At 47.1% G+C, this 23,336-nt stretch overlaps 1 protein-coding gene across 2 annotated transcripts in view; it reads left to right on the forward strand.

The window, feature by feature from the left end:
* NPHP3 (nephrocystin 3) overlaps window positions 1-23,336 on the forward strand; it is a 303,001-nt gene that overhangs the window by 42,749 nt on the left and 236,916 nt on the right. For both annotated transcript variants that reach the window (XM_063922378.1, XM_063922379.1), the window contains 2 exons: window positions 7,109-7,489; window positions 14,964-15,089. In XM_063922378.1, coding sequence (XP_063778448.1) covers window positions 7,166-7,489; window positions 14,964-15,089 — 450 coding nt within the window. In that variant the 5' untranslated portion in view covers window positions 7,109-7,165. The remainder of the gene's footprint in view (window positions 1-7,108; window positions 7,490-14,963; window positions 15,090-23,336) is intronic.

Here is a 23,336-nt window from a genome sequence, read left to right on the forward strand (position 1 = left end):
AAGGTTCTATGCCTTCGATACTTCCGCCTCCCAGGATGCCTCCTTTGGATGCCATGTTCTTGTGACCGCTACAGTGCAAGGTACACTGGGTTCCACAGGGCGCCCACCCTGACGCACATAGCTTCTTTGGGTTTGTATGGCATTAGCCGCTGGTACCTTCTCCTGTCGTGAGAATGTAGTGTATGTGCCTACTAACGATTGTTGTCTCTTTTACCTGCTAGTACATTGAGCTGGTTAACAAAACTGAGCTCCTGTGCACGTAGGCAGGGTTATAGAGGAGGCGGCGCTATGCATCCTGGGAACAGTCAAAGCTTCTAGCCTGTTGGTGCCTCGGATCAAGATCCTACTCTACACCCCCGATGTTATTCCTGTGGTACCCAGTGTACCTCGCAGAAATAGATTTAACAAAGGTAAGTTCTTACCATAGATCTCCTTATTTGCATTGCTATGTGGCTAGGATGCACAAGCAGCTTCTGCTGATTAAATTGATATGTAGCATGCCTATATACTGTGTGCGACTTTGGCTGTAACTGCATATGAAATGCTACACACAGAATATAGGCATGCCGCATATCATTTGAATCAGCAGAAGCTGCTGGTGCCTCTAGGCATACCAAATGCCCTAGGCATTTGCCTAGTTTGCCTATGCCTAGGGCCAGCTCTGGTCATCCTGATAAATGTAAGCCCAAAATGTGGGATTTAGTTAGTACTCTTTGTACCAGGCAATTGAGATAAGTCTCCTAAATTTCAGTCACTGACCACAAAATGCTTAAGTTATAAATTACTGTTTGTAGAGTTGGCTGTACCAGACTATTTACCAGACTACAGTTATTGGGGTCAGTATAAGAATATTTAGACATTTTGTTAAAATATGAGACAATCTACACAGCATTTAAGTTCTCAAAAGAAAGAATTACTTAAAAATAAATATCTTTAAATTTCATAAAGTAATATTAATAACTTGTTACCAGCCCGGCAAAATGACGGAACAACATAACAGTAATGTCAGCGCCCAAACAGAGCAACACTTGAATTGCTCTGTCAGGCGCCATCTAGTGGCCGCCAGCGCGCAAAACACTTGAATTCTCCCCACAGAGGTGAGGAGCAGCGCTAGTCTTTTATTATATAGGATATGTAAACCTGAAGAGAATAGCATTTATGGTGTGAAATTAGGGTAGTGATACCTTTCTCATACGTCCTAGAGGATGCTGGGGTAACATCAAGAACCATGGGGTATAGACGGGATCCGCAGGAGACATGGGCACTTCAAGACTTTCAAAGGGGTGTGAACTGGCTCCTCCCTCTATGCCCCTCCTCCAGACTCCAGTTTAGAATCTGTGCCCAGTGAGACTGGATGCACTCTGAGGAGCTCTACTGAGTTTCTCTGAAAATACTTTGTTAGGTTTTTTATTTTCAGGTAGAACTGCTGGCAACAGGCTCCCTGCTTCGTGGGACTTAAGGGAGAGAAGTCAGACCTACTTCTGTGAGTTTAAAGGCTCTGCTTCTTTGGCTACAGGACACCATTAGCTCCTGAGGGTCTGATTGCTAGGTACGCCTAGATGCTCGTTCCCAGAGCCGGCCGTCACCCCCCTTACAGAGCCAGAAGTCAGAAGGCAGGTGAGTAGAAGAAGACAGAAGACTTCAGTGATGGCTTCAGAGGTACCGCACAGCGGCCACGCTGCACGCCATGCTCCCACACTCAGCGGCACTACAGGGTGCAGGGCGCGGTGGGGGGGCGCCCTGGGCAGCATATACACCTCTAAAAAAGTGACTGGCAAGAGGGGACAAGGTGCCAAGCCACTGTCCAAACTCCCGCCAGTATAAAGATTTTGGAAAAATAGCGGGGCTGAAGCGTGCCATTATGGGGGCGGGGCCTAGTCCCCACAGCTCACATCAGCGCCATTTTCTCTTCACAGAAGCTGCAGAGACGCTGGTCCTTCCTCACACTGCTGTACAAGTAACAGGGTGCAAAACGGGGGGGGGGGGATGACATTGATTTTTGGTGCAATGTAAGTTATTATAAAAGCGCTGCAGGTCTGGGACATTCTGTGTAACTGTTTCAGAACCGGGTTTAAGCGCTGAGTTGTGAGCTGGCAAACTTCCTCTGTGTCTCTCTGACAGGCTTTATTGTGGGTCTGTCCCCTATATGCCCAGTGTGTCTGTGTGTGCTGGGTGCACGTGTGTCGGCATGTCTGAGGCTGAAGGGTCTTCCCAGGAGGAGACTATGTCAGGGACACAAACGGCTGTGGAAGTGACCCTGTCGGCACCGCCGACACCTGATTGGGTGAATGTTTTGAGTGCTCTGAATGCTAATGTGGCTCTGATACATAAGAGATTGGATAAATCTGAGTCTCAGAACCAGGCTTGGAAGAAATCCGTAGAGGATGTGTTGTTACAATCCAGACCCCCTCGGGGTCACAAAAACGTTCATTTACCCAGCTGGCAGACTCGGATACCGACACGGACACTGACTCAAGTGTCGACTATAGTGATGCCAGATTAGATCCAAAACTGGCAAAGAGCATTCAGTACATGATTGTGGCTATAAAAGATGTATTACATATCACTGAGGATCCTACTGTTCCTGATACTAGGGTCTGTATGTATAAAGGAAAGAAACCTGAGGTAACGTTTCCTCCCTCTCATGAACTGAACACACTTTGTGAAAAGGTTTGGGAAAATCCTGACAAAAAGTTTCAGATTCCCAAAAGGATTCCAGTGGCGTATCCGTTTCCCTCTGGGGATGGGGAAAAATGGGAGTCACCCCCCATTGTGAACAAAGCTCTATCACGGTTGTCCAAAAAGGTGGCTCTTTCGTCCCCTGACACGGCAGCCCTAAAGGATCCTGCGGATCGTAGGCAGGAAAATACATTGAAATCCATTTATGTCACCACGGGTACGCTACTCAGACCAGCCATTGCATCTGCGTGGGTGAGTAGTGCTATCGAAAGATGGGCAGATAACTTGTCATCTGAAATAGATACCCTGGATAGGGATAGCATTCTTTTGACACTAGGTTATATCAGGGACGCTGCAGTCTACCTAAAGGTAGCTGCGAGGGATATTGGCCTCTTGGGATCCAGGACCAATGCCATGGCAGTCTCAGCTAGGAGAGCATTGTGGATTCATCAATGGAATGCTGATGCTGACTCTAAGAAAGCTATGGAGTCTCTACCATATAAAGGTGGTGTATTGTTTAGTGACGGCCTCGCTGAGTTGGTATCTACGGCTACCGCGGGTAAGTCATAATTTTTACCTTATGTGCCTGCACCACAAAAGAAAGCACACCACTATCAGATGCAGTCCTTTCGGCCCAATAAATACAGAAAAGGCCGAGGGTCTTCCTTCCTTGCTACTAGAGATAAGGGAAAAGGCAAACGATCACCGGCCGTGGCCGGTTCCCAGGAGCAGAAGTCCTCCCCGGCTTCTGCCAAATCCACCGCTGGACGCAGGGGCTCCTCTGCGGGAGTCCGCACCGGTGGGGGCACGTCTCAAGTTCTTCAGTCAGTTCTGGGCTCGTTTGGCCCTGGACCCATGGGTTTTAGAAATAGTGTCCCAGGGGTACAAACTGGAGTTTCAAGACGTTTCCCCTCGCCGATTTTTCAAATCGGCCTTACCAGCTTCTCTTCCGGACAGGGAGGTCATATGCGCCGCAATACAAAAATTGTGTCTCAATCAAGTCATTGTCAGGGTCCCCCCGTCGCAACAGGGAGAAGGCTTTTATTCGAGCCTGTTTGTGGTCCCGAAACCAGACGGCTCAGTCAGACCAATCCTGAACCTCAAATCCCTCAATTTCTACCTAAAAAAAATTAAAATTCAAGATGGAATCTCTCCGGGCAGTGATCACCAGTCTGGAGGAGGGGGATTTTATGGTGTCGGTAGACATAAAGGATGCCTACTTACATGTTCCCATTTATCCTCCACATCAGGCTTACCTGAGGTTTGCCGTTCAGGATTGTCATTACCAATTTCAGACGTTGCCGTTTGGTCTGTCCACGGCTCCGAGGGTTTTCACCAAGGTAATGGCCGAAATGATGGTTCTCCTGCGCAAGCAAGGAGTCACAATTATCCCGTACTTGGACGATCTCCTGATAAATGTGAGATCCAGGGAACAATTACTGCAGAACATTACGCTATCCCTGACAATTCTGCAGCAACATGGTTGGCTCCTAAACTTGCCAAAATCACAGTTGGTTCCGACGAGACGGCTGTCGTTTTTGGGAATGATTCTGGACACAGAATTACAGAGAGTTTTTCTTCCAGTGGAAAAGGCTCTGGAAATTCAGAACCTGGTCAAACAAATTCTGAAACCACCAAGAGTATCAATCCATCAATGCACTCGGTTGCTGGGGAAGATGGTGGCGGCCTATGAGGCCATTCAGTTTGGCAGATTCCATGCCAGAGTGTTTCAGTGGGACCTGTTGGACAAGTGGTCTGAGTCCCATCTGCACATGCAACGAAGGATAACCCTGTCTTCCAAGACCAGAATCTCACTCCTGTGGTGGCTGCACAGCTCTCACCTCCTAGAGGGACGCAGGTTCGGGATCCAGGATTGGATCTTAGTGACCACGGATGCGAGTCTCCGAGGCTGGGGAGCAGTCACACAGGGGGAAAGCTTCCAGGGAAGATGGTCAAGCCAGGAAATGTGTCTACACATAAACGTTCTGGAGTTAAGGGCCATTCACAACGGCCTTCTGCAAGCGGAACATCTTCTTCGCAATCAGTCCGTCTTGATACAGTCGGACAACATAACAGCAGTAGCGTACACAAACCGCCAGGGCAGAACAAAGAGCAGAGCGGCAATGGCAGAGGCCACAAAGGTTCTCCGTTGGGCGGAAAGGCATACAAGTGCTCTGTCAGCGATCTTCATTCCAGGAGTGGATAACTGGGAAGCAGACTTCCTCAGCAGACACGATCTCCATCCAGGAGAGTTGGGTCTTCATCAAGAGGTCTTTGCAGAAGTGACAAGTCTTTGGGGAATTCCTCAAATAGACATGATGCCGTCTCGCTTCAACAAGAAACTTCAGAGATAATGTTCCAGGTCGAGAGACCCTCAAGCAATAGCAGTGGACGCCCTAGTGACACCATGGGTGTTTCAGTCGGTGTACGTGTTTACTCCACTTCCACTCGTTCCAAAAGTGATAAAGATCATAAGAAGAACAAAGGTTCAAGCGATCCTCATTGTTCCAGACTGGCCAAGGAGGGCTTGGTATCCAGATCTTCAGGAATTACTCATAGGAGATCCCTGGCCTCTTCCTCTGAGGGAGAATCTGTTACAGCAGGGGCCGTGCGTGTTCCAAGACTTTCCGCGACTTCGTTTGATGGCTTGGAGGTTGAACGCCGGATCCTAGCCCGAAAGGGTATTCCCAAGGAAGTCATCCCCACTCTTATTCAGACCAGGAAAGGAGTAACGTCTAAACATTACCACCGTATTTGGAGGAAATACGTGTCTTGGTGTGAATCCAAGAAGGCTCCTACGGAAGAATTTCAGTTAGGACGTTTTCTCCATTTTCTACAAGCAGGTGTGGATGCGGGCCTAAAGTTGGGCTCAGTTAAAGTACAAATTTCAGCTTTATCGGTGTTCTTCCAAAGACAATTGGCCTCCCTTCCAGAAATTCAGACTTTCGTGAAAGACGTGTTGCACATCCAACCTCCCTTTGTGCCCCCTGTGGCACCATGGGATCTTAATGTGGTGTTGCAATTCCTTCAATCTCATTGGTTTGAACCTTTACAGAAGTTAGAGTTGAAATTCCTCACTTGGATAGTGGTCATGCTGTTGGCCTTGGCATCCGCAAGGCGGGTGTCTGAATTAGCGGCCTTGTCTCACAAGAGCCCTTATTTGATCTTCCATGAAGATAGAGCAGAGTTGAGGACTCGTCAGCAATTTTTGCCGAAAGTAGTTTCGTCTTCCACTTTAACCAACCTATTGTGGTGCCAGTGGCTACTGACGCCTTGCTGGAATCTAAGTTTCTCGATGTAGTCACTGCTTTGAAAATTTACGTCGCCAGAACGGCTCAGTTTAGGAAAACGAAGGCTCTGTTTGTCCTGTATGCTCACAACAAGATTGGGGCTCCTGCTTCCAAGCAGACTATTGCGCGCTGGATCTGTCATACGATTTAGCATGCTCATTCTATGGCTGGATTGCAGTTACTGAAATCGGTGAAGGCCCATTCTACCAGAAAGGTGGGCTCGTCCTGGGCGGCTGCGCGGGGGGGTCTCGGCATTACAACTTTGCCGAGCGGCTACTTGGTCGGGTTCACACACCTTTGCGAAGTTCTACAAGTTTGATACCCTGGCTGATGAGGACCTCATGTTTGGTCAATCGGTGCTGCAGAGTCATCCGCACTCTCCCGCCCGTTCTAGAGCTTTGGTATAACCCCATGGTTCTTGATGTGACCCCAGCATCCTCTAGGACTTAAGAGAAAATAGGATTTTAATACCTACCGGTAAATCCTTTTCTCTTAGTCCGTAGAGGATGCTGGGCGCCCGTCCCAGTGCGTACTGTATCTGCAGTTTTTTGTTACGTTTCAACACATGTTGTGTTACGTTTTTAGTCAGACTGTTGCTGACGTTGTTCATGCCGTTGACTTGCGTTATGTTGAATACCATGTTGTACGGCCTGCTTGAGGTGTGAGCTGGTATGTATCTCACTTTAGTTTAACAATAAATCCTTTTCCTCGAAATGTCCGTCTCCCTGGGCACAGTTCCTATAACTGGAGTCTGGAGGAGGGGCATAGAGGGAGGAGCCAGTTCACACCCTTTGAAAGTCTTGAAGTGCCCATGTCTCCTGCGGATCCTGTCTATACTCCATGGTTCTTGATGTGACCCCAGCATCCTCTACGGACTAAGAGAAAAGGATTTACTGGTAGGTATTAAAATCCTATTTTTTAAACCATATTTAATAAAAGTTGTTTTTACATTTTATTAAGAAGGGACTGAGTGCACCCTGCTGGTAACTGATTCCCTTTTCTATGGTCCATTTGTAAAAAAGAAAAGTTTCCAACATGTGTAGCACTTCAAGATAGATTGGTAATGTTTTATTTTACAAACAACACACACAAGATCGCTTCTGGACTTGCTTTGCTATATTCCATTTGTTGTCTTTCAGCATGTGTTATGGTTATGGAAAGGTAGCAGTGTGATATAGAGATCTACACCTATCGCAATGGGGACAGCTTCATCCCTGGTAAGCCCTGGCGAGGTGATTGAAGATACTTATGGTGGTGGTGGTGGAGAGGCTTGTGAGATTCCTGTAGAAGTGAAGCCCAAAGCACGTCTTCTCCGCAGCTCTTTCAGACGTGGCCCTAGAGTAATTGGGGCCAGTTTTAAATCCACTGCATCAGTGGACCTGGAATATGCTGCTGAATATGAGCGGCTGAAGAAGGAGTATGAAATATTTCGGGTCAGCAAGAATAATGAGATTGCTTCCATGCAGAAGAAAGAGGTGAAACTGGATGAGGAAAATAAAAGGCTGAGAGCGGAGTTACAGGTACACATGCAAAATGTACTCATTTATTTCCGTCAGCGGTCTGAGGTACACAAACTACCTAATGAGGTCAAAGGCCCATATACACTGGCCGATTTTGAGCTCAAAGTAGCTCACTTATGACATTTTGAGCTACTTTGAGCTCAATCTCGGCCAGTGTGTATGGCTGGGCGATAAGCGGCGAGCGCTGATGTGCGCTCCCGCGTCATCGCTGGCCGCCGCCGTCCGTCGAGCTGTTTGAACAGCCGAGTGAAGCACTTTCCACAGTCTATTACTGTGGAAAGTGCTTCACCCCCACGGGCACAAGAAAATGGCTCAGTGTGTATGCACTGAGCTATTTTTCTGCCAGTGTTTATGCACCTTTAGTCAGACACCTCTGTACTAACACAACACAACAAAATCCTAGCGCTAGCAAGCCACCAAGCTTATCCGATTGATTTAAATGTAATTTCAATGCAGCTCCCAATAAGGCAGTACTGTTCTGCCAGTTACTAGTAAAGAAGATAAATTCAACAGAGCGCATTAACAATTTATTACAAATACTCATAAAACACACACATATTATATACACTTCAGTTGATACACGTATAAAATATATAAAATTGACATTAAATCTCCAAAAGGAGATCCTGAGCTACAGAATTTATCTTTTTTCTTTTCACCTCTGTACTAAATAAGATTTTCATATTTTTCAAAGGATGGCATCAATATCTAAGGGTGTGTACACATGGTGAGATATTTTTTTTCGATTTTGACTATATAGTCAAAATCGCAAGAAAAGTTAGTGCAGATCGCAAGGTGGAAAACACCTTGCGATCCCGATGCGCGGTCCCGCCAGGTCGGCATCGCATGAAAAGATAGACTGTGCAGGCAAGTCAATTCTTGCTAGATCGGTGTACTATCTAGTTCATCTCACATGTCATTGACATCTCACATAAGCCAAAATCGTAAGCACACATAGTCCATATCTCAAGAAAAGTTAGTCAAAATCTGTGCTGTCTGGGCTCTGGGGAGTTCAAGGGAAATCACAAGTGAAAATCGGGCATAGCAAGGATCTCACCGTGTGTACACACCTTAAGAGCCCTCTTTTATGCGCCCTACACACTGGGCGATAACACTGCAAGATATGAACGATCTCGTTCATTAATGAACGAGATAACGTTCATATCTGTCAGTGTGGAGGCACAACCGATGAATGATGCGCGACCCCGCGCTCGTTCATCGCTGGTGCCCCGTCGGCTGTGCCAGGTGACGGTGGAGTGAAGAAACTTCACTCCCCCCGTCACTACCCCCCCACCGCCGGGTCGCCCGTCTGCCGTATCGGCGGTCGGGCAGCTCAGCGGCGGATCGCCGTGTCTGTAGGGCCAATTAGTCTCTGACACAGGTTTTCTCTAACGTCCTAGTGGATGCTGGGGACTCCGTCAGGACCATGGGGATTAGCGGCTCCGCAGGAGACAGGGCACAAAAAGTAAGCTTTTAGGATCACATGGTGTGTACTGGCTCCTCCCCCTATGACCCTCCTCCAAGCCTCAGTTAGGTTTTTGTGCCCGTCCGAGCAGGGTGCAATCTAGGTGGCTCTCTTAAAGAGTTGCTTAGAAAAAGTTTTTAGGTTCTTTATTTTCAGTGAGTCCTGCTGGCAACAGGCTCACTGCTACGAGGGACTTAGGGGAGAGAAGTGAACTCACCTGCGTGCAGGATGGATTGGCTTCTTAGGCTACTGGACACCATTAGCTCCAGAGGGAGTCGGAACACAGGTCTCGCCCTGGGGTTCGTCCCGGAGCCGCGCCGCCGACCCCCCTTGCAGATGCTGAAGATTGAAGAGGTCCGGAACCAGGCGGCAGAAGACTTTCAGTCTTCATCAGGTAGCGCACAGCACTGCAGCTGTGCGCCATTGTTGTCAGCACACTTCACACAGCGGTCACGGAGGGTGCAGGGCGCGGGGGGGGCGCCCTGGGCAGCAATGTATAATACCTGTATGGCGAAAAATACATCACATATAGCCCTTGAGGCTATATGGATGTATTTAACCCCTGCCAGATATCACAAACTCCGGAGAAGAAGCCCGCCGAAAAGGGGGCGGGGCCTATTCTCCTCAGCACACAGCGCCATTTTCCCTCACAGAAATGCTGGTGGGAAGGCTCCCATGCTCTCCCCTGCACTGCACTACAGAAACAGGGTTAAAACAGAGAGGGGGGGCACTGATTTGGCGATATGAATATATATTAAATGCTATAAGGGAGGAACACTTATATAAAGGTTGTCCCTGTATAATTATAGCGTTTTGGTGTGTGCTGGCAAACTCTCCCTCTGTCTCCCCAAAGGGCTAGTGGGTCCTGTCCTCTATTAGAGCATTCCCTATGTGTGTGCTGTATGTCGGTACGTGTGTGTCGACATGTATGAGGAAAATGTTGGTGAGGAGGCGGAGCAAATTGCCTGTAATGGTGATGTCACTCTCTAGGGAGTCGACACCGGAATGGATGGCTTATTTATGGAATTACGTGATAATGTCAACACGCTGCAAGCCGGTTGACGACATGAGACGGCCGGCGATCAAATTAGTACCTGTCCAGGCGTCTCAAACACCGTCAGGGGCTGTAAAACGCCCATTTACCTCAGTCGGTCGACACAGACCCAGACACGGACACTGATTTCAGTGTCGACGGTGAAGAAACAAACGTATTTTCCTTATAGGGCCACACGTTAAGGGCAATGAAGGAGGTGTTACATATTTCTGATACTACAAGTACCACAAAAAAGGGTATTATGTGGGATGTGAAAAAACTACCTGTAGTTTTTCCTGAATCAGATAAATTAAATGAAGTGTGTGATGATGCGTGGGTTTCCCCCGATAGAAAATTATTGGCGGTATACCCTTTCCCGCCAGAAGTTAGGGCGCGTTGGGAAACACCCCTTAGGGTGGATAAGGCGCTCACATGCTTATCAGAACAAGTGGCGGTACCATCTACAGATAGGGCCGTGCTTAAGGAGCCAGCTGATAGGAGGCTGGAAAATATCCTAAAAAGTATACACACACATGCTGGTGTTATACTGCGACCAGCGATCGCCTCAGCCTGGATGTGCAGAGCTGAGGTGGCTTGGTCGGATTCCCTGACTAAAAATATTGATACCCTTGACAGGGACAGTATTTTATTGACTATAGAGCATTTAAAGGATGCATTTCTATATATGCGAGATGCGCAGAGGGATATTTGCACTCTGGCATCAAGAGTAAATGCGATGTCCATATCTGCAAGAAGATGTTTATGGACACGACAGTGGTCAGGTGATGCAGATTCCAAACGGCACAAAGATGTATTGCCGTATAAAGGGGAGGAGTTATTTGGGGTCGGTCCATGGGACCTGGTGGCCACGGCAACTGCTGGAAAATCCACAGTTTTTTACCCTACGTCACATCTCTGCAGAAAAAGACACCGTCTTTTCAGCCTCAGTCCTTTCGTCCCTATAAGAGTCATATCTGCCCAGGGATAGAGGAAAGGGAAGAAGACTGCAGCAGGCAGCCCATTCCCAGGAACAGAAGCCCTCCACCGCTTCTACCAAGTTCTCAGCATGACGCTAGGACCGTACAGGACCCCTGGATCCTACAAGTAGTATCCAAGGGGTACAGATTGGAATGTCGAGACGTTTCCCCCTCGCAGGTTCCTGTAGTCTGCTGTACCAATGTCTCCCTCCGACAGGGAGGCAGTATTGAAAACAATTCACAAGCAGTATTCCCAGCAGGTGATAATAAAATTACCCCTCCTACAACAGGGAAAGGGGTATTATTCCACACTATATTGTGGTACTGAAGCCAGAAGGCTAGGTGAGACCTATTCTAAATCTGAAATATTTGAACACTTACAAAGGTTCAAATCCAGATGGAGTCACTCAGAGCAGTGATAGCGAACCGGGAAGAAGGGGACTATATGGTGTCCCGGGACATCAGGGATGCTTACCTCCATGTCCCAAAATTTGCCTTTCTCACCAAGGGTATCTCAGGTTCGTGGTACAGAACTGTCACTATCAGTTTCAGACGATGCCGTTGGATTGTCCAAGGCACCCCGGGTCCTTACCAAGGTAATGACCGAAATGAGGATTCGTCTTCAAAGAAAATGGACGACCTCCTGATAAGAACAAGGTCCAGAGAACAGTTGGAGGTCGGAGTAGCACTATCTCAAGTAGTTCTACGACAACACGGGTGGATTCTAAATATTCCAAAACCGCAGTTGTTCCGACGACACGTCTGCTGGTCCTAGGGATGATTCTGGACACAGTCCAGAAAAAGGTGTTTCTCCCAGAGGAGAAAGCCAGGGAGTTATCCGAGCTAATCGGGATCCTCCTAAAACCAGGAAAAGTGTCAGTGCATCATTGCACAAGAGTCCTGGTAAAAATGGTGGCTTATTACGAAGCGATTCCATTCGGCAGATTTCACGCAAGAACTCTTCAGTGGGATCTGCTGGACAAATGGTCCGGATCGCATCTTCAGATGCATCAGCGGATAACCCTATCTCCAAGGACAAGGGTGTCTCTCCTGTGGTGATTACAGAGTGCTCATCTTCTAGAGGGCCGTAGATTCGGCATTCAGGATTGGATGCTGGTGACCACGGAGGCCAGCCTGAGAGGCTGGGGAGCAGTCACACAGGAAAAAAATTTCCAGGGAGTGTGATCAAGTCTGGAGAATTCTCTCCACATAAATATACTGGAGCTAAAAGCAAATTTATAATGCTCTAAACTTAGCAAGACCTCTGCTTCAAGGTCAGCCGGTATTGATCCAGTGGGATAACATCACGGCAGTCGCCCACGTAAACAGAAAGGGCGGCACAAGAAGCAGGAGGGCAGTGGCAAAACTGCAAGGATTTTTCGCTAGGCGGAAAATCATGTGATAGCACTGTCAGCAGTGTTCATTCCGGGAGTGGACGACTGGGAAGCAGACTTCCTCAGCAGGCACGACCTCCACCCGGGAGAGTGGGAACTTCATAGGGAAGTTTTCCGCATGATTGTGAACCGTTGGGAAAGACCAAAGGTGGACATGATGGCATCCCGCCCGAACAAAAAACGGGACAGGTATTGCGCCAGGTCACGAGACCTTCAGGCGATAGCTGTGGATGTCCTGGTAACACCGTGGGTGTAACAGTCGGTGTATGTGTTCCCTCCTCTGCTTCTCATAACCAAGGTATTGAGAATTATAAGACGTAGAGGAGTAAGAACTATACTCGTGGCTCCGGATTGGCCAAGAGGGACTTGGTACCCGGAACTTCAAGAGATGCTCATAGAGGACTAATGGCCTCAGGAGCTAAGAAGGGACTTGCTTCAGCAAGTACCATGTCTGTTCCAAGACTTACCGCGGCTGCGTTTGACGGCATGGCGGTTGAACGCCGGATTCTAAGGGAAAAGGCATTCCGGAAGAGGTCATACCTACCCTGGTCAAAGCCAGGAAGGAGGTGACCGCACAACGTTATCACCACATGTGGTGAAAATATGTTGCGTGGGTGAGGCCAGGAAGGCCCCACGAAGAAATTTCAACTAGGTCGATTTCTGCACTTCCTGAAAACAGGAGTGTCTATGAGCCTCAAATTGGGGTCCATTAAGGTTCAAGTTTCGGCCCTGTAGATTTTCTTCCAGAAAGAATTGGCTTCAGTTCCTTAAGTCCAGACATTTGTCAAGGGAGTATTGCATATACAGCCCCTTTTGTGCCTCCAGTGGCACCGTGGGATCTCAAAGTAGTGTTGGGATTCCTCAAATCATATTGGTTTGAACCGCTCAAATCTGTGGATTTGAAATATCTCACATGGAAAGTGACCATGCTGTTGGCCCTGGCCTCGGCCAGGCGATTGTCAGAATTGGCGGCTTTGTCTTACAAAAGCCCATATTTGATTTTCCATTCGGACGGGGCAGAACTGGGACTCGTCCCCAGTTTCTTCCTAAGGTGGTGTCAGCGTTTCACCTGAAACAACCTATTGTGGTGCCTGCGGCTACTAGGGACTTGGAGGACTCCAAGTTGCTAGACGTTGTCAGGGCCCTGAAAATATATATATATATATATATAATTCCAGGCCGGCTGGAGTCAGCAAGTCTGACTTGCTGCTTCTAAGCAGACTATTGCTCGTTGGATTTGTAGTACAATTCAACTTGCACATTCTGTGGCAGGCCTGCCACAGCCAAAATCTGTAAATGCCCATTCCACAAGGAAGGGGGGCTCATCTTGGGCGGCTGCCCGAGGGGTCTCGGCTTTACAACTTTGCCGAGCAGCTACGTGGTCAGGCGGGAACACGTTTGTAAAATTCTACAAATTTGATACCCTGGCTGAGGAGGACCTGGAGTTTTCTCATTCGGTGCTGCAGAGTCATCCGCACTCTCCCGCCCGTTTGGGAGCTTTGGTATAATCCCCATGGTCCTGACAGAGTCCCCAGCATCCACTAGGACGTTAGAGAAAATAAGATTTTACTTACCGATAAATCTATTTCTCATAGTCCGTAGTGGATGCTGGGCGCCCATCCCAAGTGCGGATTGTCTGCATTACTTGTACATAATTATTGTTACAAAAATCGGGTTATTATTGTTGTGGGCCATCTTTTCAGAGGCTCCTTCGTTGTTATCATACTGTTAACTGGGTTCAAATCACAGGTTGTACGGTGTGATTGGTGTGGCTGGTATGAGTCTTACCCGGGATTCAAGATCCTTCCTTATTGTGTACGCTCGTCCGGGCACAGTACCTAACTGAGGCTTGGAGGAGGGTCATAGGGGGAGGAGCCAGTACACACCATGTGATCCTAAAAGCTTACTTTTTGTGCCCTGTCTCCTGCGGAGCCGCTAATCCCCATGGTCCTGACGGAGTCCCCAGCATTCACTACGGACTATGAGAAATAGATTTATCGGTAAGTAAAATCTTATTTTTGTTGTTTGTTTGTTTGTTTGTTTATTTATTTTAAAGGAAGTTATTTTCTGTCTTTTAATACATTATTCGAACTATAGGAGATATTCAATTAGCCGCGGTAATTTAACGTGGATAATGTAGCTGGGATAATTGAATACTCCATGGGGGTAATTCCAAGTTGATCGCAGCAGGAATTCTGTTAGCTATTGGGCAAAACCATGTGCACTGCAGGGGAGGCAGATATAACATGTGCAGAGAGAGTTATATTTGGGTGGGGTGTGTTCAATCTGCAATCTAATTTGCAGTGTAAAAATAAAGCAGCCAGTATTTACCCTGCACAGAAATAAAATAACCCACCCAAATCTAACTCTCTCTGCAAATGTTATATCTGCCACACCTGCAGTGCACATGGTTTTGCCCAACTGCTAAAAAAATTCCTGCTGCGATCAACTTGGAATTACCCCCCATGTCTGAAAACTAGAATGGCCATTCCCAGCTAGCTTTTCGAGCTCCCTATATTGCCACTTTGCTCATATAGGGAGATACGGTAATTTATGTAAATGTTCTTCTTTTGGTTGTCACCAGTTCTTTGGTTTACTGTGTTAGGCACTTCAGAAGACTTATCAGAAGATCTTAAGAGAGAAGGAGAGTGCAGTTGAAGCTAAATACCAGGCCATGGAAAGGGCTGCCACCTTCGAACATGACAGAGATAAGGTGAAAAGACAGTTTAAGGTGAGTCATTGTCAGCTACAGAGTGTAGTGAGGATTGAATCATGGTGGTGATTCAGACTTGATCGCTAGGCTGCTAAAATTGTTGTCCTGCGATCAGATAGTCGCCACCCAAGGGGAGTGTATATTTGTCCATGCAAGTGTGCGATCGCATGTGTACACCGAGCTGCAAAAATCCAATGTGTGCAGTCTGTGCACAGCCCAGTAATTAATCCTACAGTGCGATGAGAACAGGCTGATTCGGGGCGGAATATGTAGACCCACTGGATAGTCACAGCTGACGTCAGACACCTTCCCTGAAAACACTTGGGAACGCTTTCGTTTTTCCGGACACTCCCAGTAAACGGTCAGTTACCACCCACAAATGGCCTCTTCCTGTCAATCACCTTGCAAACGCCTGTGCAGTCGGAATTTTAGCAACATCCTGTCGCTGACCGGCGATGCCTACTGTTGTTGGCCGACGCGTGTATGCATGCGCAGTCTATTGCTGATCGCCCACTGTGCGAAAACGCACAGCAGCGATCAGGTCTGACTCACCCCCCACGTCTCCCCAAATACACATACTAGACTAACATTGGGGATAGAACATTCCAGTATGTTTATCTATAGCTAGATGTTATCCCTGGTGTTGCCTGTTTTTTTGTTTTTCCCTTTCAGTACTGCCCTGACTTTGGTACTTTTTCCAGTCTTTTTCTCCTGTCACCACCTCTTACTCCATCTCTGTCTTCCCATCACTCCTCCCTTTGTCTATTTCTGTCTGAAGCTCTTCTCCCAATTTCTCTCCCCTTTTTCTGTTTTCCTTTTTCTTTTTGTCCTGCTACTGTCTCTTTTGCACCCTCTCTCTCTTCAGTGCTCCCACCAGTCTCTCTGTGTCTTACCTTCCTCTTTATCTCTCTCTTCCCCCTCATCCATCTATTTCTCTTACTAGCAGTTGATTTTATTATATAGATTATCGTTAGACCTTGTTTTTTTAAATCTTAACTGTTGTACTTTTTGGGACATCCAAACCTTAACTTCTCCTACAGAATGTTTTTTTTTTTTACATTTTTGTATGTGGCCCGTACATCCCTGCTTGCATTTTTTTTTTCTTCTACCTGTATAGTGTTATACATTTTTAGTTGTGGATAATGTTGTGTTGTTGTTATTGTTTCTCTGTGTTGTCATCATGTTATGAGGAACTATGAGAAATAACATTTATGTTAGGGAGACTGTAGTTGTGTGTTGTGTATGAACTAAAAAAAAAAAAAGAAAATGCAGATGCACACTCTATAGTACTAAGCACTGCTAATCAGAATAATCACAATACACTGCAATATAACATTAGAGATGTGCACTTGAAATTTTTCGGGTTTTGTGTTTTGGTTTTGGGTTCGGTTCCGCGGCCGTGTTTTGGGTTCGACCGCGTTTTGGCAAAACCTCACCGAATTTTTTTTGTCGGATTCGGGTGTGTTTTGGATTCGGGTGTTTTTTTCAAAAAACACTAAAAAACAGCTTAAATCATAGAATTTGGGGGTCATTTTGATCCCAAAGTATTATTAACCTCAAAAACCATAATTTCCACTCATTTTCAGTCTATTCTGAATACCTCACACCTCACAATATTATTTTTAGTCCTAAAATTTGCACCGAGGTCGCTGGATGACTAAGCTAAGCGACCCTAGTGGCCGACACAAACACCGGGCCCATCTAGGAGTGGCACTGCAGTGTCACGCAGGATGGCCCTTCCAAAAAACACTCCCCAAACAGCACATGACGCAAAGAAAAAAAGAGGCGCAATGAGGTAGCTGTGTGAGTAAGATAAGCGACCCTAGTGGCCGACACAAACACCTGGCCCATCTAGGAGTGGCACTGCAGTGTCACGCAGGATGGCCCTTCCAAAAAACATTCCCCAAACAGCACATGACGCAAAGAAAAAAAGAGGCGCAATGAGGTAGCTGTGTGAGTAAGATAAGCGACCCTAGTGGCCGACACAAACACCGGGCCCATCTAGGAGTGGCACTGCAGTGTCATGCAGGATGGCCCTTCCAAAAAACACTCCCCAAACAGCACATGACGCAAAGAAAAAAAGAGGCGCAATAAGGTAGCTGTGTGAGTAAGATAAGCGACCCTAGTGGCCGACACAAACACCGGGCCCATCTAGGAGTGGCACTGCAGTGTCACGCAGGATGGCCCTTCCAAAAAACACTCCCCAAACAGCACATGACGCAAAGAAAAAAAGAGGCGCAATGAGGTAGCTGTGTGAGTAAGATAAGCGACCCTAGTGGCCGACACAAACACCGGGCCCATCTAGGAGTGGCACTGCAGTGTCACGCAGGATGGCCCTTCCAAAAAACACTCCCCAAACAGCACATGACGCAAAGAAAAAAAGAGGCGCAATGAGGTAGCTGTGTGAGTAAGATAAGCGACCCTAGTGGCCGACACAAACACCTGGCCCATCTAGGAGTGGCACTGCAGTGTCACGCAGGATGGCCCTTCCAAAAAACCCTCCCCAAACAGCACATGACGCAAAGAAAAATTAAAGAAAAAAGAGGTGCAAGATGGAATTGTCCTTGGGCCCTCCCATCCACCCTTATGTTGTATAAACAGGACATGCACACTTTAACCAACCCATCATTTCAGTGACAGGGTCTGCCACACGACTGTGACTGAAATGACGGGTTGGTTTGGACCCCCACCAAAAAAGAAGCAATTAATCTCTCCTTGCACAAACTGGCTCTACAGAGGCAAGATGTCCACCTCATCATCATCCTCCGATATATCACCGTGTACATCCCCCTCCTCACAGATTATCAATTCGTCCCCACTGGAATCCACCATCTCAGCTCCCTGTGTACTTTGTGGAGGCAATTGCTGCTGGTCAATGTCTCCACGGAGGAATTGATTATAATTCATTTTAATGAACATCATCTTCTCCACATTTTCTGGAAGTAACCTCGTACGCCGATTGCTGACAAGGTGAGCGGCGGCACTAAACACTCTTTCGGAGTACACACTTGTGGGAGGGCAACTTAGGTAGAATAAAGCCAGTTTGTGCAAGGGCCTCCAAATTGCCTCTTTTTCCTGCCAGTATAAGTACGGACTGTGTGACGTGCCTACTTGGATGCGGTCACTCATATAATCCTCCACCATTCTTTCAATGGGGAGAGAATCATATGCAGTGACAGTAGACGACATGTCCGTAATCGTTGACAGGTCCTTCAGTCCGGACCAGATGTCAGCATCAGCAGTCGCTCCAGACTGCCCTGCATCACCGCCAGCGGGTGGGCTCGGGATTCTGAGCCTTTTCCTCGCACCCCCAGTTGCGGGAGAATGTGAAGGAGGAGATGTTGACAGGTCGCGTTCCGCTTGACTTGACAATTTTCTCACCAGCAGGTCTTTGAACCCCAGCAGACTTGTGTCTGCCGGAAAGAGAGATCCAAGGTAGGTTTTAAATCTAGGATCGAGCACGGTGGCCAAAATGTAGTGCTCTGATTTCAACAGATTGACCACCCGTGAATCCTTGTTAAGCGAATTAAGGGCTCCATCCACAAGTCCCACATGCCTAGCGGAATCGCTCCGTGTTAGCTCCTCCTTCAATGTCTCCAGCTTCTTCTGCAAAAGCCTGATGAGGGGAATGACCTGACTCAGGCTGGCAGTGTCTGAACTGACTTCACGTGTGGCAAGTTCAAAGGGCAGCAGAACCTTGCACAACGTTGAAATCATTCTCCACTGCGCTTGAGACAGGTGCATTCCACCTCCTATATCGTGCTGAATTGTATAGGCTTGAATGGCCTTTTGCTGCTCCTCCAACCTCTGAAGCATATATAGGGTTGAATTCCACCTCGTTACCACTTCTTGCTTCAGATGATGGCAGGGCAGGTTCAGGCGTTTTTGGTGTTGCTCCAGTCTTCTGTACGTGGTGCCTGTACGCCGAAAGTGTCCCGCAATTCTTCTGGCCACCGACAGCATCTCTTGCACGCCCCTGTCGTTTTTTTTAAAATTCTGCACCACCAAATTCAAGGTATGTGCAAAACATGGGACGTGCTGGAATTTGCCCAGATTTAATGCGCACACAATATTGCTGGCGTTGTCCGATGCCACAAATCCACAGGAGAGTCCAATTGGGGTAAGCCATTCCGCGATGATCTTCCTCAGTTGCCGTAAGAGGTTTTTAGCTGTGTGCGTATTCTGGAAAGCGGTGATACAAAGCGTAGCCTGCCTAGGAAAGAGTTGGCGTTTGCGAGATGCTGCTACTGGTGCCGCCGCTGCTGTTCTTGCGGCGGGAGTCCATACATCTACCCAGTGGGCTGTCACAGTCATATAGTCCTGACCCTGCCCTGCTCCACTTGTCCACATGTCCGTGGTTAAGTGGACATTGGGTACAGCTGCATTTTTTAGGACACTGGTGACTCTTTTTCTGAGGTCTGTGTACATTTTCGGTATCGCCTGCCTAGAGAAATGGAACCTAGATGGTATTTGGTACCGGGGACACAGTACCTCCAACAAGTCTCTAGTTGGCTCTGCAGTAATGATGGATACCGGAACCACGTTTCTCACCACCCAGGATGCCAAGGCCTCAGTTATCCGCTTTGCAGCAGGATGACTGCTGTGATATTTCATCTTCCTCGCAAAGGACTGTTGGACAGTCAATTGCTTGGTGGAAGTAGTAAAAGTGGGCTTACGAGTACGACTTCCCCTCTGGGATGACCATCGACTCCCACCAGCAACAACAGCAGCGCCAGCAGCAGTAGGCGTTACACGCAAGGATGCATCGGAGGAATCCCAGGCAGGAGAGGACTCGTCAGAATTGCCAGTGACATGGCCTGCAGGACTATTGGCATTCCTGGGGAAGGAGGACATTGACACTGAGGGAGTTGGTGGGGTGGTTTGCGTGAGCTTGGTTACAAGAGGAAGGGATTTACTGGTCAGTGGACTGCTTCCGCTGTCGCCCAAAGTTTTTGAACTTGTCACTGACTTATTATGAATGCGCTGCAGGTGACGTATAAGGGAGGATGTTCCGAGGTGGTTAACGTCCTTACCCCTACTTATTACAGCTTGACAAAGGCAACACACGGCTTGACAAATGTTGTCCGCATTTCTGGTGAAATACTTCCACACCGAAGAGCTGATTTTTTTGGTATTTTCACCAGGCATGTCAACGGCCCTATTCCTCCCACGGACAACAGGTGTCTCCCCGGGTGCCTGACTTAAACAAACCACCTCACCATCAGAATCCTCCTTGTCAATTTCCTCCCCAGCGCCAGCAACACCCATATCCTCCTCATCCTGGTGTACTTCAACACTGACATCTTCAATCTGACTATCAGGAACTGGACTGCGGGTGCTCCTTCCAGCACTTGCAGGGGGCGTGCAAATGGTGGAAGGCGCATGCTCTTCACGTCCAGTGTTGGGAAGGTCAGGCATCGCAACCGACACAATTGGACTCTCCTTGTGGATTTGGGATTTCGAAGAACGCACAGTTCTTTGCGGTGCTTTTGCCAGCTTGAGTCTTTTCATTTTTCTAGCGAGAGGCTGAGTGCTTCCATCCTCATGTGAAGCTGAACCACTAGCCATGAACATAGGCCAGGGCCTCAGCCGTTCCTTGCCACTCCGTGTGGTAAATGGCATATTGGCAAGTTTACGCTTCTCCTCCGACAATTTTATTTTAGATTTTGGAGTCCTTTTTTTACTGATATTTGGTGTTTTGGATTTTACATGCTCTGTACTATGACATTGGGCATCGGCCTTGGCAGACGACGTTGCTGGCATTTCATCGTCTCGGCCATGACTAGTGGCAGCAGCTTCAGCACGAGGTGGAAGTGGATCTTGATCTTTCCCTAATTTTGGAACCTCAACATTTTTGTTCTCCATATTTTAATAGGCACAACTAAAAGGCACCTCAGGTAAACAATGGAGATGGATGGATACTAGTATACTTATGGATGGACGAGCGACTGCCGACACAGAGGTAGCTACAGCCGTGGACTACCGTACTGTGTCTGCTGCTAATATAGACTGGATGATAATGAGATGAAATCAATATATATATATATATATATATATAATATCACTAGTACTGCAGCCGGACAGGTATATATATTTATTATGTAATGACTGATGACGGACCTGCTGGACACTGTCAGCTCAGCAGCACCGCAGACTGCTACAGTAAGCTACTATAGTAGTATGTATAAAGAAGAAAGAAAAAAAAAAACCCTGGGTAGGTGGTATACAATTATGGATGGACTGCCGAGTGCCGACACAGAGGTAGCTACAGCCGTGGACTAACGTACTGTGTCTGCTGCTAATATAGACTGGATGATAATGATATGAAATCAATATATATATATGTGTATATATAATATCACTAGTACTGCAGCCGGACAGGTAGATATATATTTATTAGGTAATGATGACTGATGACGGACCTGCTGGACACTGTCAGCTCAGCAGCACCGCAGACTGCTACAGTAAGCTACTATAGTAGTATGTATCAAGAAGAAAGAAAAAAAAAAACCACGGGTAGGTGGTATACAATTATGGATGGACTGCCGAGTGCCGACACAGAGGTAGCTACAGCCGTGGACTACCGTACTGTGTCTGCTGCTAATATAGACTGGATGATAATGAGATGAAATCAATATAATATCACTAGTACTGCAGCCGGACAGGTATGTATATTTATTATGTAATGACTGATGACGGACCTGCTGGACACTGTCAGCTCAGCAGCACCGCAGACTGCTACAGTAAGCTACTATACTATAGTAGTATGTACAAAGAAGAAAGAAAGAAAAAAAACCACGGGGAGGTGGTATACAATTATGGATGGACTGCCGAGTGCCGACACAGAGGTAGCTACAGCCGTGGACTACCGTACTGTGTCTGCTGCTAATATAGACTGGATGATAATGAGATGAAATCAATATAATATCACTAGTACTGCAGCCGGACAGGTATGTATATTTATTATGTAATGACTGATGACGGACCTGCTGGACACTGTCAGCTCAGCAGCACCGCAGACTGCTACAGTAAGCTACTATACTATAGTAGTATGTACAAAGAAGAAAGAAAAAAAAAAAACCACGGGGAGGTGGTATACAATTATGGATGGACTGCCGAGTGCCGACACAGAGGTAGCTACAGCCGTGGACTACCGTACTGTGTCTGCTGCTAATATAGACTGGATGATAATGAGATGAAATCAATATAATATCACTAGTACTGCAGCCGGACAGGTATGTATATTTATTATGTAATGACTGATGACGGACCTGCTGGACACTGTCAGCTCAGCAGCACCGCAGACTGCTACAGTAAGCTACTATACTATAGTAGTATGTACAAAGAAGAAAGAAAAAAAAAAACCACGGGGAGGTGGTATACAATTATGGATGGACTGCCGAGTGCCGACACAGAGGTAGCTACAGCCGTGGACTACCGTACTGTGTCTGCTGCTAATATAGACTGGATGATAATGAGATGAAATCAATATAATATCACTAGTACTGCAGCCGGACAGGTATGTATATTTATTATGTAATGACTGATGACGGACCTGCTGGACACTGTCAGCTCAGCAGCACCGCAGACTGCTACAGTAAGCTACTATACTATAGTAGTATGTACAAAGAAGACAGAAATAAAAAAACCACGGGGAGGTGGTATACAATTATGGATGGACTACCGAGTGCCGACACAGAGGTAGCTACAGCCGTGGACTAACGTACTGTGTCTGCTGCTAATATAGACTGGATGATAATGAGATGAAATCAATATAATATCACTAGTACTGCAGCCGGACAGGTATGTATATTTATTATGTAATGACTGATGACGGACCTGCTGGACACTGTCAGCTCAGCAGCACCGCAGACTGCTACAGTAAGCTACTATACTATAGTAGTATGTACAAAGAAGAAAGAAAAAAAAAAACCACGGGGAGGTGGTATACAATTATGGATGGACTGCCGAGTGCCGACACAGAGGTAGCTACAGCCGTGGACTAACGTACTGTGTCTGCTGCTAATATAGACTGGATGATAATGAGATGAAATCAATATATATGTATATATAATATCGCTAGTACTGCAGCCGGACAGGTATATATATTTATTATGTAATGACTGATGACGGACCTGCTGGACACTGTCAGCTCAGCAGCACCGCAGACTGCTACAGTAAGCTACTATAGTAGTATGTATAAAGAAGAATGAAAAAAAAAAAAAACCACGGGTAGGTGGTATAATACAATATTATATATATATA

This window comes from Pseudophryne corroboree, chromosome 5, assembly GCF_028390025.1.
Source record: "Pseudophryne corroboree isolate aPseCor3 chromosome 5, aPseCor3.hap2, whole genome shotgun sequence".
Classification (NCBI taxonomy): domain Eukaryota; kingdom Metazoa; phylum Chordata; class Amphibia; order Anura; family Myobatrachidae; genus Pseudophryne; species Pseudophryne corroboree.